Below are 21,024 nucleotides of genomic sequence, written 5' to 3'. Positions count from 1 at the left end.
ACACTCTTCACTAAACTTCATTGCAGCTAGCATGAAAGGATGAACTATGCTTGTGTTTTTTCTTATCTTGGACTTTTTGCAACATTGTTGTCAGCGTGAAGGAAGTACAGTTGCTTTCTCAAAAAGAGACATTAAGACGTTTCGCAACAATACCACATTTATTTTTGGCGTTTTTCACTTCCTGTTTTTGTTACTTACGTTAGCGTGATAAATCCCAGCCAGCAGCTTTTTGTGAGAAAATGCTATTAATTTCGATCTTCTGATAATCTGTCAGGCATTACCGACTATGTTTGATGTTTGGCAGGAAGTTGTACTGATTTAGATCAGTTTACGTAGATTACCTTTAACTTTGGTATCCCAGAACAGAGTATGGTCCAAATATGAGTTGTCAGTTTTTGTTTTTAACAAGGAAAATTGTTGATTACCATATGTGAGAGTGTAGAGGGGTTTTCCTGTGATGTCCAGCGCAGTGAGGGCAGGGCTCTTGGCTTGGGTGGCCCCCCAGCGGGCCAGGGCTGCTTGTAGGGCAGGAGGCCAGTTACTAACAACACCCAAAGGCTCCCCTTTTACTGGGATGATTTGACGGCCCTCTGGTTTAGGCGTGTTGGGGTCTGGTTGGGGAACTGGATGTAACAGAGTTTAGTGACAAAAGGTATGGCGGACCTTTGATATAATGTAATAAATTTATATGCTCACCTTCGACTATCTCCTCAGAGTCGTCAAGGAAGAATTCACTGAGTGGTGGTCGTTTGGGCCGTTTGAGTGTGTTTAGCAACTGCTGAATCTTAGTGGACACTCTGCTATTGACAGGAACACCTGAACAAAAAACAACCGCTGTTAACAAACAAGCAAAGAAACACACATCTACATGTGTAACACGAACACACATTTTCTACTGTACACGCACGCACACACGCAGTAAGGATCAAATTCAACAATAGGAAAGATTTTAAAGCTACTTGGACAGACAGAGGTGAGAAAATTAAGGGAAAAATAACGTAGGAGGTTTTCCAAGTCTAAGTCTAAATCACGAGACACAGAAGTATAGTGAAAGGTTTGAAAGCAAGCTGACACGGGCCTCTTCAGCATCCTTCCCCATCCCAATCGAATTACCTTTTCGCTTTCCTTTTTAAATGAAAGGCGAGATGGATTAATGGACCCAAAAAAAAGAAGAAAAAATATGCGTGATTAGCGGCATGTTCCTTGACTTAATTGAACACACACTCAATTGAGAGTGTCATCGCCACAGTACTGTTGAACAGAAAACATAAATGTCACACAACTGTAATGATTAAAATATGCAAACTTCAAACACATGTTCATGTTCCAAATACATGTTCACCTCAATCGGTTAATGGTGGTAAACGTCAATGTCGCAACAACAACAAAAATCTCCAGAAATGAGAATGTGACCAATGCATCATATATTTTTCTGTTATTAAAATGAAGTAGCAATTGGCATTTGTTTGACAGAATCTGCATCGTACATAGTTGCACTTTTTGAACTGCATTACTGAAACCACTTAACCTTTTACTGGTAATCAAATTCATTGAGAAGCAACTGTATGACTGGATTGAGAAAGAGATTAATATTTTGGTTTTATCACCCAACACAACAGAACATTCATCTGATACCAACACCAAATTTCTGTGTTTATATGCATGTGTGTGCATGTACCATCAGCAGTATCCAGCATGCTTGAGCGGCTCTGCCCACGGCTCATGCCCCTGACCGCAGGAGGTAAATCCATTCTCGAGCCTCTGTCCTGGGCAGTGGAAGTTGATGTCACATCTGGAGGGACACTGTTCTCTAATGGAGATCCACAAAGCAAGCAATTCTAAGTTGGATGTTGACAAAGCTCATTCAGAGTGTTGTTGTTTAAGTGAGTTTACCAATGCGCATGTGTGCTAGTACATCAGCCAGAACTGAAGCAGCAGGCTGAAGTGGAGGCTGGGGCTGGCTCTTCGGTTCTCCGTGGGAGAGGGTAGACGACGCTGATGAAGACGTGGAGGAGCTTTGGACGGAACGGTTGATCCAGTAATCGGGACTCTGCAGGCCCTGGGCCAGAGCCGCACTAAGTGCGGCTTTTCTGCGCAGTGAGCCCTCATCCTCTGATGCAGAAGATGTGTCTGGTGAAAGGGAAATATTTAAAATTAAATATTCTCTTAAATATCTTTTTTTTTTTTTTTTTTAAACGGATCCAGTTTTCCAAAAAATGCAGTCTAACACATTATTTTTAGACAAGCCATAGGAAAAACCCTATAATGTTTAATGCCTGTTTATTCTTGTGAAACTTAACATTGACAACCAATGTTTTATGTGACATTTTAACAAAGTGTGGTATAGACCCTACTCACATGACGTCACAACCACGCCTCCGCGCCATATTTGTTAGGGCCTCAGTCTCCTGAGCCCTGCTGCTCCTCCTCCCTGTTTGTGTGTGTGCGTGTGTGTCTTGATTGCAGGATTGGGCAGATGGGTGAGCCTGGGACCAGGTGCAGTCGATCATCGTTAGCAGCCTACTTAAGCCAGTCCCTGGCATCACTTCATCGCCAGATCAACTACTCTACTTGACGAGTTTGTGACGCTAGCATTTGCTTTGTTCCAAGTATTTCTGATATTCTACTCACTCTGCCTTGTTTACAGATTCTATGTTGCTCGCCTGCCTTGACAACTTGCCTGATCACTCAACAACTCCCGCCTGACTTTTTGGACACAGACCATCTTTATATTCTGCAATAAACAATTGTTAACTCTGCCACCTTGCCTTCCTCTCTGCATCTGGGTCCCCCGCTCACCCAGAAACCTAACAATATTGTCCGTCTACTCGTCGTGTTGACGCATTACCGCTACGTAAATTCCTCCTATTATGGCGTGTTTTTCTGCTCGTTAACATTAATAATCAAAATGGTGAAGGCGTGTGTGGCGGTTGGTTGCAATTACAGAGAAGATAGACGGAGAGACTTGAAGTTCTACCGTATTCTGAGAGACCCGGAGAGGAGAGTGAGATGGACTGTTGCAATTTGACGAGAAAACTGAGCTCCAAACGATTACCACAGATTATGTAGTGGTCATTTTATATCTGGTAAGATGCATTTAATATATATTTAGAGGGTTTTGGGCTGACAACCACAATTAAGATCATTGTGAGGTTAATCGCCGACAACATACAGTTTCAAATTCAAGATGCTTATTTCTTCCACCATCATTTCATTTTGAATAATATTTAGCTGGTACCAAGTGAAAGAAGCTGGCCTCGTCTACGGATCATCAGTTAAACAGGTGTGTCCAAACCTTTTGCAAAGGCGGCCAGATTTGGTGTGGTAAAAATGCGGAGGGCTACCTTGGCTGATTTACATAGAACAATATATTTAAACACATTTTAGCAAGCCGTTCTGTGTGTCACATTTGCTTTATTTTTTTTTTTCATAATTTCAACAGTCTCGTCTTTGTGGCGTTCTCTTTCAACACTCGGGCTCTTGCGAAATACTGCTGCTGTGAAATTAAACTAGCTTTAAGTTGCTATAATTTCTCGCTGCGTATCTTCCCTGTAATGTTGTCGTACATGTCAGCGTGTCTTGTTCGGTAATATTATCGCGTCACATCGAACTCTTTGAAAACAGCGACTGTCTCTTTGGAAATGAGGCAGACACAGTTGTTGCGTGTTTTATTGAAGAAATAGTCCAATATCCACCTATCCTTGAAGCGTCGGCCATCGCAGTCAACTTTTTTTTTTTATTGATTGTCGCCATTTTAGAAAATTGGAAGTAAAGGGTCATGGGGTAATGTTGTTTAGAGTGCTGCTCTTAAAGTTTTTCAAACTTTCGTGAGAATAGGCTGATTTAGTGTGGACAAGATAGTTGTAGATATCAGGGTAGCAGATGAGGGCGAAGACAGCGGGTCGAAAAATATCGATTTACGCATCAAATATGGATCTGGCGAATGGATAGACTGAACATAGACTGACATAACCCCTTTTATGCAACGCATCCAATGAGTTTACAGCGTCTGAAAGCACCGGGGCTTCCATGAATTGCACTATAAATTGCACGACAAATTGAAACCATTGAGAATACGGATAAACAAAGACGGACAATATGGCGGCCGGATACAGCGACACTTCATTCTGTGACGTTGGTGAGTAGGGTCTATAAGTACTACTTGTGGTACACGAGCTTAATAGAGAGGTAAGCGAAAGCTTGACTGAATTAAATGTTCAAACAACTTTTTTGAAATCCAAGGCAATGCATTTATCAGATGAGCTATATTCAAATCAAACGACAGCGTTTAATTTGGCCACTGACGGGGATGGACATTATTTGAACTGCGAGAAGTGGCAGTGGTTGCACATGATTCAGTGCATTTGATGGCTTTTTTGGCAAAGAGGTGAAATTGGGGAATGATGATCAACATGGACTGAACGTCTAGCACCGTCAATAGCAAACAATAAGTTAACATTGATACTCGCAGAGCATAGTATAGAGGTTTTTCACGTGACGTGACTGCACTTCCGCCAAAAAGGAAACGTCCATCTTGGACCTGACACAGTGCTTGTCGCTTGTACACACGTCGTAGCTTTGCAATGTTACGTTTAAACTAGGGCTGTCAAAATTAACGCGTTAACGCGCGGTAATTAATTTTTTTAATTAATCACGTTAAAATATTTGACGCAATTAACGCACATGTCCCGCTCAGACAATATTCTGCCTTTTGGTAAGTTTTACAGCAAGGCTTTTTGTGCTAACAGCGAACTCTTGTGGTCGCTTTGCGACATGGTTTATTGTTTTTCTCCTCTCGTTCAATATGGCTGCACGATGTCTCTGTTGTGCTTATATGATCCTTGGACAAGATTTGTCCGTAAGTATGGTTGTTGTAAAGAATGTACATATTATGTTAATAAGCGAAATGTTATATTTTTTGTATGAGACGCTTTTTGTTTATGTTTAGTTAACCTGTATCGCGTGCTAAGCTAACGTTGTTGCTAATACAATGCTTGTGTACTTTTTTTTTTGTAGTTTTAAAGGGGACAATGGTTTGAGGCCAATTTATTAATAAATCAGATGAAAAAGGAAGAAGTCTGATTATTAAGGCGTCGTTCACTAGCTGTCTAGCGTTGGAAAACGTAGACGCTTCGGAGTGAGGACAGCATAGACAGATTTAAATGACAGTAGAGTGAAATGCCCACTACAGTCCTTATGTACCGTATGTTGAATGTATATATATATCCATCTTGTGTCTTATCTTTCCATTCCAACAATTTATTTTACAGAATATATATATAATTCACAGAAAAATATGGCATATTTTATAGATGGTTTGAATTGCGATTCATTACGATTAATTAATTTTTGAGCTGTAATTAACTCGATTAAAATTTTTAATCGTTTGACAGCCCTAGTTTAAACTTTTAAGCGGCGATCTCCTTTCAAATTAGCTACGCTGCAACAAAATATGAAATGGTGAAGTACTGCGTAGCATTTGGCTGCACAAATCTGCACTTTTACCTGATCCCAAAAGCGAAGGAGCGACGTGAGAAATCCCATAGCAAAACAATTTTGAAGATGAGATCTTGTTCATGTCTCATTTACATCTCTGGGAAATGAATCAGCAATAATCGAGACCAGAGTGGTTTTCTCAATTTTGTCAAATTTGTCTCATGAGGAGTCTCATAGTTGGCATTACATGAGAAGGTCTTGAGCATAGTTCTACTGGCACGATTTTTCAATAAAGTCTCACAGCTGTCTCCTTTCAAGATCTCACCAAGAGACAACTATGAGTACTTGTGTCAATCTTAAATGTGTCTCAATTTTATCTCCTTACTTGGAGTCATGATCTCAGTAATGTCTCAGTAAAAGATATGGATGAGCAAAGTATTTTATTTCTTCAACTTGCCTCAAAGCTGCCTCTTTCTGATCTCACAGAGCAACCTTATGTTGTGCCAGTCACAAATATTTCTCAATTTAATTTCCTTCCAGTCAGCAATTGCTCAGTTTGGATTTTCAAGATTCTTTATTTGTAAGAAAGAGTAGTCTGCTCTGAAATGTCCAATCACATCTTAATTCATCTCATGCCAAAATCCGAGAAAATATTAGAATTGGTCAAATAATTAAATAACATCCGGTTCATTTGGTTCCTCTTGTTCAATGTAAAAATTTGAGATGTGACCGAAAATTCGGCGCCGAAAACTATCGGCCGCTACAAATGCATTATCGGTTTTTGGTTTCGAAGAACTAAAGTTTACCACAAAACAGTGTAGAGGACCTTTGTCCTCTTGTTTGATAACGTAATCAAAACGGGCAACACGCTGGCTGACGATGTCTCGCTAAAACTACTGGCTCACAGGCAATATGTCTGCGATTTGGAAGTTTTTTTTTTGAAAAAGCAAAGAAATATATAAATGATTAAAAGGACTAAAATATAATACATTTTCTTCATCGCTGCTACACGCTCTTTCTGAAGTTGCTTTCCATTGATGTGCCGCGTCACATCGAGTGCATTGCATCTGTGCCCGTGCGTGGCTCAGTGGTAAAGAAGTCATTCCCCAACCCAGAGGTTGGGATATATATAGTGTCAAAGCGCTTTGAGTGCCTTCAAGGTGCTGTGCAAGTATGACTCCATTTTCAATGAAGATTTTCTTCTCAAATATTGCTCAAATCTGGTTTTCTCACATCAATCTCCTTTGCCACAATGATGTCTTTGCTCATTTTGACTCATCACTTGCTCCTAAGGGTACCCTTAGGAGCACAAGCTCAGAAACAAATAAGCAGAGAATGAGATGAATTTGAGATGATCAAATTCGTCTCACGAGACGAGATTAAGCAACAGATGAGTAGCTAATTTTTGCTGTGGGATGGCTGGCTGCCATCAAACTGGTAAACTTCTTCCCAACTGACGGTTCAAGGCTCTGTAGCGCCCATTGCATAGGAGGTATGCAAATTTATTATTATCATTTTTAATTATGCTAACGTTTGAGTGTGTTTGGGCGTGTTTGGTCGCTGGGCCAAGCTACCGCTGAGCCAGGGACAATACTTCAACAGGAAAGCCTCGCACTTTCGTGCGGAGAGAAAAATAAAATCTAAGAATGGCTTTGATCTAAAGTGGTACGTGCGCTCAAGCATAGTAATGTACTTGACTAACTTATGTGCATTTAACCAGTTTTTATTTCTTCATTTTTTCATGGCAGAAGAGAAAAGCAACAATCTGTCACCCAACTACGCGCCATCCATCTTTAACTGTGTGAAGACTGCAGAGAAACAAAAGACGGGTGTATTGAAGACCTTCAACTGATGCCAGCAAATGAAGAAACGCAGGCGGGAGACTGCGGTCGTTCCTGATGTTATGGTTGCTTTGCTCCTTCAATGAAAATTAAAATAATTGCCATTCTAATAAATAACACACAATAATAGTATACTCAGATTAAAAAGTAATTGAATGGCAAATACTGCATTTTTATGAGTTTCCAGTGCTATCAAGTGGACCAATTCAAAACACTATACAGAAGAGACAGAGGGAGTAATTATTGTGCCGTCCCATCCTTTTCGTATTCACTGTCTGGTGACAAGTTTGCATGTATTTCTTGTTTCCCATCTAGCGACAGGCCTGCTTGAAATTAATCTACGTGTGGGCAGTGTACATGAAAATCAAGGGTCAATTCTTGGACCACTCTTATTTAACATCTATATGCTTCCGTTAGCTCAGATAATGGAACAGTATGACATCTCCTATCACGCCTATGCAGATGACACACAACTGTACATTTCTGTGTCCCCACATGATTATAGTCCCTTAGTCTCCCTGAGTAAATGCATTCATCAAATCAATGAATGGATGTGCCAGAATTTTCTCCAGTTAAATGTGGAGAAGACAGAGGTGATCATTTTTGGGCCAAAAAAGGAAAGGTCAAGGATAAGCAGGCAACTTAGCACAATGTCACTTACAGCTACAAATCAAGTCAGAAACCTTGGCGTAATTATTGATTCAGACCTAAAATTTGATAGCCATCTAAAGTCCGTCACTAAATCCGCTTATTACCACCTAAAAAATATAACCAGAATTAAGGGGCTTCTGACTCAATAAGACATGGAAAAACTTATGCATGCATTCATTTTCAGCAGATTGGACTATTGCAACAGTATATTTACAGGTCTTGATAAAAAAATCAGTCAGGAAGCTGCAGCTAGTAAAGAATGCTGCAGCCAGAGTCCTCACAAATACAAGGAAGCTGGACTACATTACATCGGTTTTGAAATCGCTACACTGGCTTCCAGTGAGTCAAAGGATAGACTATAAAATACTACTGCTCGTCTACAAAACACTTACCGTAATTTCCCGAATATAACGCGCACTTTTTTTCCCCAAAATCAACTGGTAAACTCATGGTGCGCATTATAAACGGGTACATGGATGGAGACAGAAATATATATGTATTACATATATATATAAACAGATTTTTTTCACTGACACGGCCACGTTGTGTTGAAGAAACGTATGCGGCCACCCGTTGCCGACCATTACGGTACGTGACGTCACCGTTTTGTTTCGGTAATACTTCACTCTAATCGGCCAAATGATTTCGTCTGTGTTAAATTCTGCTTTTTTCACTCTTCATAAAGCACAGAATTTAGTTTCTTGAACTCATTTGAGTCGACGTTTATTGCAGCTCCGCAATTCGGACTATAACAAATGTAAGGACACACACTTCCTGTGTCCGTCAACTATATCGGTCCCTCGGGAAACTCAAACCCAAATAACAATAGTTCCTTTTGTTACTAGTGTCGTGCTGACAGCTATGAGCTCTCACGGATTTCCGACTTACGTTCTCACTTTCATTTTACCGTATCAATCCATGGAAGAAACATTTATTCATCATGAGGAAACGAGCAAGTTATACAGCAGCCTTTATAAGAAAAGTCACATCTGTTTTGTTTTCTCCTAGATTCTGGTAAGTTGGAGAAGTTGAAGAATCATATTATTACCGTAAATATTGTCAGTTCACGTTAATGTTTTGAACTACCAATGTGCTATGCTTGAGCTGTGTTTCACCAGTCAGTAAAATGACATCTTTGTATCTGTACACAAGCTCTGTTTTCTTGTATTCTTCTATTTATTGGTGCTAAAATTAGGGTGCGCGTTATAAACTGGTACAATAATTTTCCCTAGATTTTACAAGTAAATTTGGGGTGCGCATTATACACGGGTGCGCCTTATATTCGGGAAATTACGGTAATGGCCTTGGACCAAAATACTGTACATGCTTGACTTGTTAGATTCCTATGAGACATCTAGACCCCTAAGGTCGTCTGGAACCGGTCTTCTGCATGTTCCAAGAACAAGAACAAAGCAGGGTGAGGCAGCATTTAGTTATTATGCTCCTCACCTCTGGAACAAGTTACCTGAACGTCTGAAGTATGCTCAAACTGTTAGCTCTTTTAAATCAGGGCTAAAAACGCTTTTGTTTAGCACTGCATATCCATAACTGGCTATATATTTCACTCTACCTGCTTTCTATTCCTCTTGTGCTTATCTCCATTGCTGATTTCAATTATTATTATTAGTAGTAGTTTTTGTTTTATTTTTATTTGTTTTATTTTTATTTATTTATTTTTATTCTATTTGTGATTAAATGCGATCTTTTGTCTTGGTTTTTACGTTGTATTGATTTAAATGTGATTTTTATGATCTTCATGTGATGTAAAGCACTTTGAATTGCCTCGTGTTGAATTGTGCTATATAAATAAATTTGCCTTGCCTTGCCTTACAGATGGTAATTGTTGTATTTCATCTTTTTTTGTTTTTTAGGAAATTTCAATTTTTGTGTGTGGGAAACGACGCCACCAGAAGGTCCAAGATGGAGGAATGTTTCCTTCTGCGCAGAAACATGTCACGATTGACGTGACGGTGAAAAACCTTTATATTTTGAATTGGTACTTACATGCTTAGGAAGCACTGACCTAACCTGCGTGGTTAAGTGAAATGAAGAAGCTATTAGGCATGAATTGTACCTGGAGGTGTGCAAGCATCACTAGGAGACTGGACAAAGGCTGAGCGTCGCTTGGTTGGCATGGGCAGGGCCATCTTCTCCTCTTTGTGTTTAGCTAATGCTGCCTGCACTGCTTCTGTGTGAATGTCTAAATAAATGAATAAGAAAGTGAGAAAAATAAAAACACAAGAAAATTGCATGTGTTCAGTAGTTTTTTTTTTGTACCTGATCTGTAGCGCTCATCTCTGGCCCCTCCACTCCGGTGTGCTCGGTGGTGTTTGGCAGCTGAAGATATGGAGGGGCCCGGGGCCTCAGGACTTGGCGTGGGCTCGATGCTTTGGCCTTCAGAAAGCTGCAAATCTGGTGGCGTCACATCTGTATCTACAAAAAAGTAGATGGAGGCGAATAATTTTAACAACTAAATAATGGCTAAACGATACAGGAACGCCTCTAAATGTTTTTTTAAGCAACAAAACTACTAAATATAATCTGAGTTACCAGAGCATACAATTAGGTTAGGTCTCATGGGATGTCAAATCCATTGGGAAATGACTGATCAGATGGATAAATGAGTAGATATTTGGTGCACAGTTAGTTGTCTTAGGAATTCAATAACCACTATGATATTAGATAATATTATACAGTCCCTGACAAAAGTCTTGTCGCTTATCCATTTTGTAGAAACAATTGCTAATAACCTGACTTTTAATTATTCAATTGGTTTCAGAAATGGCTCAGATGAAAGCTAAGACCCTCCCAAATGATGTTAAATGTACAAAAATACATTTCACAAAAAAAAAAAAAAAAAAAAGATTTATCATTCAATGAAGACATAAAGGTCAAATTTTGGCAAGACAGAAGTTTTGTCGCCTACAAAAAGTAGTGTGAAAATTGAACAAAAAATGTACTTCAAGTACAAAAATATGTTACATAACATAACGAATTAAGTAGTGGTGCTGTGAGATCCAAATTTAATATTTTGTATGACTTCCATGGGCTTCGGCAAGGATTCATACAATTTATTGATGAAGTCATCAGGAACATCAAAGAAAGCAGTCTTGCATGGCTCCCAGAGTTCATCAACATTCTTGGGTTTCATCTTCCATGCTTCCTCTTTCATACCACCCCAGACATGCTCAATGATGTTCAGGTCTGGTGACTGGGCTGGCCAGTCCTGGAGGATCTTGATCTTCTTTGCCTTGAACTTTGAGGTAGGGATTGAAGTATGCAATGGAGCCCCATCCTGCTGCAGAATTTGTCCCTTTTTTATGGTTAGGAATGTAAGAGGCAGCTATGATATGTTGATATTTCAGACTATTTATGTTGCCTTCCACCCTGCAGCTCTCTCGCACACCCCCATACTGGATGTAACCCCAGACCATGATTTCGGTAATGATGTAACCACCAAACTTTGCTGTTTTCTGAGTGAATCTCGGATCCATGCGGGCTCCGGTAGGTCTCCTGCAACATTTGCGGCGACTGTGTTGTAACTCAATGGAAGATTCATCTGAAAAATCCATCTTTTGCCACTTTTCCAGCGTCCATACTAGAGCTGTCCCGACTAGTCGACATAGTCGACGTCATCGATGACGTAAATCCGTCGACGAGCAAAACATCACGTCAACGGTTAATGAAGGGTTAAAAAAATATATGCGTGGAAAGTTCAGAATGTCGGACACTCTGTATGCAAGCGGGGAAAGCAGCACAAAGCCAAAAAAGCGCACCAGAGTGCCCAAAACATTGACTTATTTCAAAGAAACAAAGGAAGGTACACTCTTTTGTCCTGTCTCTTCAATGCCAAGCTTGGCTGCACGTCGGCTGTGAATAAACACCTTAAGCGCCGTCACCCAGTTTGTAAGTCCATCTAACTAACTAACGACATGTTTTATTGAAGTTGCTAAGCCTGTCACGATATCCAATGAGTCCATTTATCGCACGGCAAATAAAAATGAGGCCGGTAATTTTCACGGCTGCCTTTTATCGCTGCGCGCGTGCGTGCATACATTGGTGCGTGCGTGCTGATGGCATATGAGACTCCAGTTCCTTTCTCTTATCAACACGCTGTAGAATTAAAGTTCAGACATACAAACTAAGAAAACACATCTATATTAAACACTGTAACGTTAGCACTGCTACACTGAGGTGAATGGGGGAGAAAGGCAACTTACTTTAGCCTGCTATAAAACATTGGCAGTCGTCTCGTGAAAGCAAACTTGCGGTTAAAAGGTGACACTTCAAACATGAAAAATCGCTGGTTAACAGCATTTGCAAACGAAAAAAATGACCCAAAAAAATCTATTACTGACACAACATGCAATTAGGCGTGTGCCGGTATGAGATTTTCACGGTACGATAACCGTGAGCAAAAATACCGCGGTTTCACGGTATCACCGTATTGCAATTATAGCTCCAAAATTTTGAGATGTATGGGTTAAAAAAAATAAATAAATAAAATTTCCATTGAACAGGATTTTTTTTCAAAACATATTTGCAAATTGGAACATGAATATAATGTGAAAATAAATAAACAAAAAATAACAAATATTTTATATAAAATTAAAATAAATAGAACCTAGCCACAGCTCAAGTTGCTCAATATTAGAGTAAGAACAAAATAATTGCTATAAAGAGTAAAAAGACCTCAAAATAAAATTAAAAATATATACTGTATGACTTTTTTTGAGGGGGGAAGCTCAAGTGAAGTTTCGCCATTTTCAGCCACTTTGTCAACTCTAGTCTACATGATGCCATGCCCTTGTGTTAAAAAGAACAAAGAATTCATAAGTTAATAAGTTAGTTAAAAATGTATAAGTTAGTTTTATAAATTAGTTAAAATGTAAATATTGTTGAGGAAAGGTTTCATCTAAAAAAAAAAAAGAAAAGTGAGTAGTGAGACTTCCTTTCTCAATTAGCGATCTTTGACGCGATTCTTTTTCTTTCCCCCCTTCATTCAAGCTTGTCTCTCACTCAGCGGCTGTGAGACATAAAACCTCGACGAAGCTGGTCTCCCAGCTTAGCCTAGGCTAACATTCGTCTTTGTAAGTTTTAGTTAGTTTGTATATTGAATTTGAAAGGAAAATGTGCGTTTTGTTTTTGGCGAACTTTTTAATGGTGCTACTGATATCCTGTTGAACCTAATCACACGTGGAAAAATACAATTGTACAACGTTTTAAATGTATTCATTTGTATATTTCACCACGATTTGAGAGCTCAATAAGTTGAAGAAAAGTACGCCTTGTGTTTGGAGGATTTGTTTTTGGGTTTGCTGGCTGTTTAGTGACACTCACGGCAACAAACGGGAAGGGGTGAGCGGTGCCGTACCAAGCCACTTCGGCTGCATTTTGGCACATGAAAAATAGCGAATACCGTACTAAGGTATGACGGAAAATTTCAGTGGTTTTGAAACCGCGACGTTTTCACACCACGGTAAACCGTGAAACCGGTAACCGGCACATGTCTACATGCAATTACAAAAAGTGCTTTTTTTTGCGGAGTGTAAAGCTAAAGTTAGCGGTTTAGCGAACGTACTTCCGGTGAACATTTCAAAATAAAAGCATGTCATGTTCTTCATATAAATAGCGATTTATCCCACATACTTCAAAATTCAGATTCTACACTAAGAATACCTTTAAAATGACACCCTTTATGCAAAATCTGATTGGCAATGAATAAATATTATAATTATTATGATTATATAAAGTACTATACTATATTATTAATACTAGGTGTTTTTTTAAGAATTGTTTTGACTCATGTTGGAAAGGCGAAGTCAGTGTTCTGAATCTGTTTACATTCCATTCTTTTGCACTAGTTAATTCTATCAGCATTTGAACTCGTTTTCTGATTTATTATTCTTATTTACGTGTTTATTTGTACTTAAATAATTTACGTGTTCCAATATGTTTTTGTGAATTGATAAGCGTCAACAAAGATTTCATCGCTAAATTAGTCAATTAAAATAAATTAAATTAAAAATTAAAATAAAATTTTAATTATTAGATTAGTCGACTAATCGTAAAAATAGTCGGCTGACTAATCGGGAGAAAATTAGTCGTTTGGGACAGCCCTAGTCCATACTTTTGACAGGCTGTGGGCCTTGGCATATGCCACAGTTTTTTTAATTGTCTGCACCCTGAGAGATCTGCAGGGTGGAAGGCAACATAAAGTCTGAAATATCAACAAATCTTAGCTGCCTCTTACATTCCTAAACATAAAAAAGGAACAAATTCTGCAGCAGGATGGTGCTCCATCGCATACTTCAATCCCAACCTCAAAGTTCCTCAAGGCAAAGAATATAAGATCCTCTAGGACTGGCCAGCCCAGTCACCAGACATGAAAATCATTGAGCATGTCTGGGGTGGTATGAAAGAGGAAGCATGGAAGATGAAACCCAAGAATGTTGAACTCTGGGAGCCATGCAAGACTGCTTTCTTTGATGTTCCTGATGACTTCATCAATAAATTGTGTGAATCCTTGCCGAAGCCCATGGAAGTCATACAAAATATTAAATTTTGATCTCACAGCACCACTACTTAATTCGCTTATGTTATGCAACATATTTTTGTATTTGAAGGACATTTTTTGTTTTAATTTTCACACTACTTTTTGTAGGCGACAAAACTTTTGTCTTGCCCAAATTTGACCTTTATGTCTTCATTAAATGATAATTTATTTTTTATTTTTTTTTTTGTGAAATATATTTTTGTACATTTAACATAATTTGGGAGCCATTTCTGAAACCAAATGAATAATTAAAATTGAGGTTATTAGCAATTGTTTCTACAAAATGGATAAGGGACAACTTTTGCCAGGGACTGTATAGATGACATCAAATACCAGGGAACTTGGTTACTTTTAGGTCGACGCAAATCACAGCGTCAACATGTTACGGTTAATAGTGTGCGCTTGTATTAATGGCCACTAGAGTGTGCCAGAGTATCCGACATGCAAATTGCAAAATCGGGCAACAGACACAAGACTTGCTCGCTTTGGTTTATACAACTCCCTTCATATACCAATATTATTTGTCATATGATAAAAAAAATACAAAATAATGTGTGCATATGTCTGCGCATTTTGGAGGCAAACCAATTGAGGAACGCAGCTGGTGAGGTGATTAATTTAAGACATTGCGACCCTCGTGAGGAGATGCGGCACAGAATATGGAAGAATGTATTTTTTTGTTTCTCAAGTTTGTTTCATCTATCATCCAAAACATTGATAATTTTACATTGTTAGTCTATATTCTTACAATTAATGCTGCTCAGCTCTTTTCAAATCAATATTTATTTATAATTGTAAAGTTATAACAATAAAATACATGAGCAATATAACTACTGTTTTACTATTATTGTTAATATTCATTTAACAAATTATTAGTAAATAATATGATCCCACTAGTGTGTTTGTAAAGCCTTTTTGATGATTCATGGCTATATAAATATCTACATGACTTTTGAAGTGCCCCTTAGGGATAAAGTGTTTTCATTGCAAAATCACATATCGGAGCGTGGCAGTGCACTGACTGCAGAGGAGGTTAACGGGGTCTTATGCTGGAACAGCCCCCTTAGATGAGTGCGTGTACAAATTTATAACCACATTTTGTTTGCAAAAAAAACAGACATAACTGGATTTTTATGGTTTTGTATACCTCCCAGGCAGCAGACGTCTCCTTCCATTCGTGGCATTATGTCAGGAACATTTGCATTCTGGTAATGGTTGGTATTTGCACGTTCCCCTGTATTATTCCAGATGTACACAAGCCCCAACAACTAGCACCAACTTTTTTCTTGAAGTCCTTTCCTTGGTTTCACACTAATAGCAGTGAGATTTTGGTCTCTGAAAGATACTTTATTCCATTTTGTGTCACTTCTTGTCATGGCTCATTTAGGGCAGGACCTACCAGCACACTTTTAAGTGGAACTGTTTCTTATCAAAGGAAAAATTGTGGCAGGTGCACATAAGGACCGTTTGACACGTCTGATTATTTTTTGTCATTTGCCATAATAAGCTCTTCTGTTAAGGTACACCTTAAGCATGAATTTTGAACACTCTTTAATAAATTAGATTACCGTTTTTTGTGAGGTTTCTTTTTCCCTTCAAGATGTACCTTGAAATTTTGATGAGAGACCAGTGTCACAAATATTATTATTAGAATCAGTGTGTGGTCTTACTGGTCAAACAGGAGGCCAGCAGCTTTGCTCTTTTCTTCTCAAAGCCTTTCTGTGTGATGTCACCTAGGAGAGAGGACAGTGAAGACGCATTGTTTACATGTTTCATTATTTGCTGCAGGCTAATAAAACTGTGGCCTGCGGGCCGTAGCTTGACCACCCATGCATGCATCAAGCAGCACTTACATCAAGCAGATCAAGAGCACTCTTTTGACCTGAACATGCAGACTCCAAGTTTACTAGGGTGTCATACTCATAACCAGTGTTGGGCACGTTACTTTAAAAAAGTAATTAGTTACATTACTCACTACTTCTTCCAAAAAGTAACTGAGTTAGTAACTGAATTACTCTATAGTAAAAGTAACTAGTTACCAGGGAAAGTAACTATTTCCGTTACTTTAAAAAGAACTTGTTGTATTTCAAAGAATTTGAAATTTTCTGAGCAGTATTCGAGTCAGTGGAATAGAAAAGAACAGACAGGTAGTTAACTTGTTAGGTGCTTCAGCAGATTTGAATTGCTTACCACAGATGTCGACAAAAGCTTTGCCCCGGGACATAAATTACAAATTACATGCAGGTTCTTTCCTTTAATTTTCGACGAACTTGAAATAGTGTCTATATCTCCACCTCTTAAAGGACAATTTTTCTTCTGAATGCTCTGCCATCCTGACCCTGTGCATCTGTTTTGCGTGCGTGTGTTTGCCGCACGCGCTGTTCCGGTTTGCTTGTGATATCACCGGCTCTGATTGGCTTACTACGACACATGACTCTAACCCTCAGCCAATCACAATCACTTCCATCGCATCTCTCGAGGGGTTGCATTAAGGTAGGCTTGTTTCCCGACAATTCACGTCACCTTCAAAGCGTCTGCCGTCCTCAAGATGGAAGCAGAATTATTGCTGGCTGACAGTGGGAGATGGGAACGAGGCTAGCATCAGGTGTAGCAAACACAGAAACGTTACCAAACTTTGGAAAGCATTGTCTAATTGAATGAGCAGGGACAAACAGCTTGAAGTCAGAAGTACGTGCGCTATTCTCGAACCTGAACGCACCCCAAGTCTTGGATGACAAATCAACAGAGCAGAGAGTCGACTCGACACGGCTGGTAGTTTCTTCAATTTATTCAGAGTAAGTAACGCACCGCTTTTGACCGTCAGTAACGGTAACGGCGGTAAAAGTAATTAGTTAGATTACCCCGTTACTGAAAAAAATAACGCCGTTACGTAACGGCGTTACTCCCAACACTGCTCATAACACTGGTGTGCCGTCAGGGTATTCATTTGCTCTGCTATTCCAAACACTAATTGAAGCATTGCCCTACATTTGTGGGAGCAATTCTTATTTTTCTCCCCATCACATTTCAGTCACAGTTAGACATGTGCCGATTACAGGTTTCAAGGTATATGTTGGTATGAAACGTCAAGGTTTCAAAACCGCAAAAATTGTCCGTCTTACCGTCCCTAAGGTATTAGCTATTTTGTATGTCCCAAAAATGCATGGAGAAATCCCTCGCTTGCAGCTGCAAGGCTCAACCTTCCAATACCGGTTGTTGCTCAGTGTCAGTGAGTCAGCTGTGCAACACAATGGCTGGAGGTGGTGAAACTCCTGAACTTTTTCACCCTTCAAAGAAAACGAAATCGCTCGTATGGGAATACTGCGGCTACAAAAAAGTTACAGACGGCCACGGCTTAGAGGAGGAGGGCCAACCGACATGTAAAACATGCTTTCGGAGGGTGGCCGCCGAGGAGGCAATACCTCCAATATGATTTCGCATTTATACAAAATTATAAGTTTGTAAACACCGTCATGAATGTTTCCCACCAGCTACGAGATACTGTAAACATGATAGTCATACCCAGGTGCTTTTTATGGAAAATAATTCAATTATTTTTGTTCTGATGGTAATAATGTTGAGCTGTGGTTGTGGCTCACCTAAAGGAGGATTTATTTTAATTTTGTTTATACATAAAAATATATATATATATCTATTAGCTCGCCTAATATTTTTGTCAATGAATAATTAGTACTTCTGATATGATGTACAGAACATCTGATATGATGTACAGAACAGGACTTTCCTTACGTTTTATGTTTTTGTCATAAAATACTCTCTGAACACCTCCAGATGATACAGGCAGTGTTTTTGTATAGTGGTGGCGGTGGTATAAAGGGGTGGGTAAGGATAAGGTCTAGCTACCAAATGCATGGCGAGTCATAATAATAATCCTCTTTACGCTAAATCTACTGAACAACACATGCCGAGAGCTCGAAATACACACTGCTTAGCAGAGAAGATAACACCATTGTTTTACTTTATATATGTGCCGGTGAATAAACATGATGACTGTGCAGAAACGTCCTTCGAGTGCCGAAACCCAAATAAGATTACAATGCTTGCAGATAAAAGAACAATAACCAAAGTGAACTCAAGAGTCAAGACTATCTTGCATGTAAAGGCAGCAGAACCTGGGGATTTTTTACCTCAGCGCAAGACTATCTTGCATGGAAAGGCAGCAGAACCTGGGGATTTTTGACCTCGGCGCCATCTATTACAAGCACATATCTTCTGTGCATGCATGTATTGTCGTAGCCCTCCATACAATTAGTGGTAGCAGCCAACACATACTTTCATTTGATGCCTTTTCTCCCAGTTTTATTTGTTTTTGTTAATTCTTGTGCATTGATTTGCCAACAACTAATTAACGATCAAATATCAGCGATGCTGGCCATGTTGGAAATGTCCTCACGCCGCCAACTACCAAGTGTTATTAGCGTCTTTGTGATAATTTGTCTATTCACCAGGCTGTTTGATAACACTCAATTCACCGCACTGCCCTAACTATGTGCCGGATCGTCACACTAAAAAACCCGTGTTCCACATTAGGCCCAAAAAATGTTGTGCTGGGTAAGCATTTGCATGAGATGCTTCGCCTTGTCAAAACTGAATGATTTCAACCAGAGTTACAGTTGGATGTTAAGTGTCCTGTGATTCTTTATCAGCTTGACAAATGGATTTCAGAAGATTTTCATTCAATATCTGAAATGTTTTCACAACGAAATGGTCAGATATTGTATTAAATTGATCAAAGGCCTTGAATTTAATCATAACAGACCTTGTAATATCAACAAATATATTGTTGTCCGAAGAATCCACATTGTATCATAGCTTCATAGAATTGACTATCTTTTATTTCTATTTCAATCCTATTGCTGGTGGAATCAGCTGGCATTTAAATACAATGCTGAACTGAGGTGAATGAGCCTTATTTTAATCAGACGATATAGCCTTTTCTAACAAACAAAAAAAAAGGTTTGGTATCTATAGGCAATCACAAACCTTTTTGAGAATCAACTAATAATGAATTTGCACTACTCTCAGTAGAACTCAGCCAGTGACCCAGCGAGAATAGAGTTGAATGTTAGAATTTCATCAGAAAAATTCTGGGAATGGTGTTAAAAAAACAAAGTTGAAACTACAAGAGTTCCCCTTCGAAGTAATCCCCCAGGGTCTAACACACTTTCCCAGCCTTCTCTGCCAAGCCTTAAAGCACTTCTGGAAGGATTGTTTTGGTATCCTTCACAGCTTGTCATCTTTCATCTCTCATCTTGATGTCTTCAAAATACTTACAGATTACCAACTTCTTTCTAGGATATTGAGTCTAACTCCCAACAGATACATGTTAACATCACAAATAATGAGAAGCAGGTTAATAATAATTGGTTAGTGTGACATGTCCATGAGTAGCCATTGCTGCTTCGAATTGGTGAACTTGGCAGGATGGTAGGAACACGGAGGATGTGTAAAGTTTGCCCTGGCATTGCAAAATGTGTTAGAAGGTGGACATAGATTTAGAGATAAAAGGCAATAATAGATCATGACATTTTCAAAACTGACTTTTCCTCATGAAATAAATGTCGCAAAGTGTAAGTTTTTAAAAAAATTTTATGTCACATATTGTTAAGTAGTCCAAGCGGTCAGAAATCTTTATATAAAATCAATTGTTTGCTTATTGTCTTCGCAATTATCTATTTACAGGTACCGGTATTCACTTTTGTCAATTCCATACCCAATTTAAAAGTCCGACGTCATTATGATTTAAAATTAAATAGGGAACACGCAAGGATTTTCATATTTTTCAATAAATTCTCGCATTGCCCATTGCTATCAGAGATTACCGGCCTCTGACTGGTCTACTACCAAAAATACCCATTTCTGATTTTCATGCACAGTTCAATAAGAGATACCGACTCTATGGTCAGAAGACGTTACGATTTTTTTTTCACAAAGGTAGGTTTGATTACTCTGTCTCAGAACAAAATGGTAAAAGTTAAATGAAATACGTACATTGAAGTCATTACTTCATGGTCAAAATACACAATTAATCGTTTTTAAATTGTCTCATGATATGGCGATGCAACAATTATGGATAACTGGGTCAGGAAATCAATCCACAATAAATCAACCATTAATGAGAACAACAAGCCAAATAGCCAATTCTAAAAATGGAAAAATGTGTCCTGCTTCAGCACACAATCTGTCAAACTATTTTCTTCCTGATACACCATGAGAATATTTCAGAGCAACATTTCTCAAAGTAAATCCACCCATAACATCATATCGTCCCATGCAACTTATGTGTTTCTTAAAAGTTTAACTTTTTTAACGATTCTTGGTGAGGGTATGTATACTGTATAACCTGGGATACAAAGTTTTGCGATGCATCCCCATTTTGAAGTAATATATTACATTATTATCACCTTCGCCTACGAGACAGTGCTCATATCTGAATTTCTTTGCATACAAGTCAAAGCAAAAACATGATTGAATAACAACACATATCGCAAAACAATTACATTGGGTCTCATGCCTCAA

General features: G+C 38.8%; 1 protein-coding gene across 1 annotated transcript in view; it reads right to left on the bottom strand.

Moving 5' to 3' along the window:
* Positions 1–21,024, bottom strand: part of dip2ba (disco-interacting protein 2 homolog Ba) — a 95,375-nt gene that overhangs the window by 41,447 nt on the left and 32,904 nt on the right. The window contains exons 2-8 of the mRNA XM_057859115.1: positions 16,155–16,217; positions 10,206–10,361; positions 10,003–10,128; positions 1,894–2,130; positions 1,679–1,810; positions 697–816; positions 426–623 (exon numbers count right to left, since the gene is read on the bottom strand). Coding sequence (XP_057715098.1) covers positions 426–623; positions 697–816; positions 1,679–1,810; positions 1,894–2,130; positions 10,003–10,128; positions 10,206–10,361; positions 16,155–16,217 — 1,032 coding nt within the window. The remainder of the gene's footprint in view (positions 1–425; positions 624–696; positions 817–1,678; positions 1,811–1,893; positions 2,131–10,002; positions 10,129–10,205; positions 10,362–16,154; positions 16,218–21,024) is intronic.

This window comes from Corythoichthys intestinalis, chromosome 2 (genome assembly GCF_030265065.1).
Source record: "Corythoichthys intestinalis isolate RoL2023-P3 chromosome 2, ASM3026506v1, whole genome shotgun sequence".
Lineage (NCBI taxonomy): Eukaryota > Metazoa > Chordata > Actinopteri > Syngnathiformes > Syngnathidae > Corythoichthys > Corythoichthys intestinalis.
The sequence above is the reverse complement of the archived record's forward strand: the minus strand, read 5'-3'. Positions and strand labels throughout refer to the sequence as shown.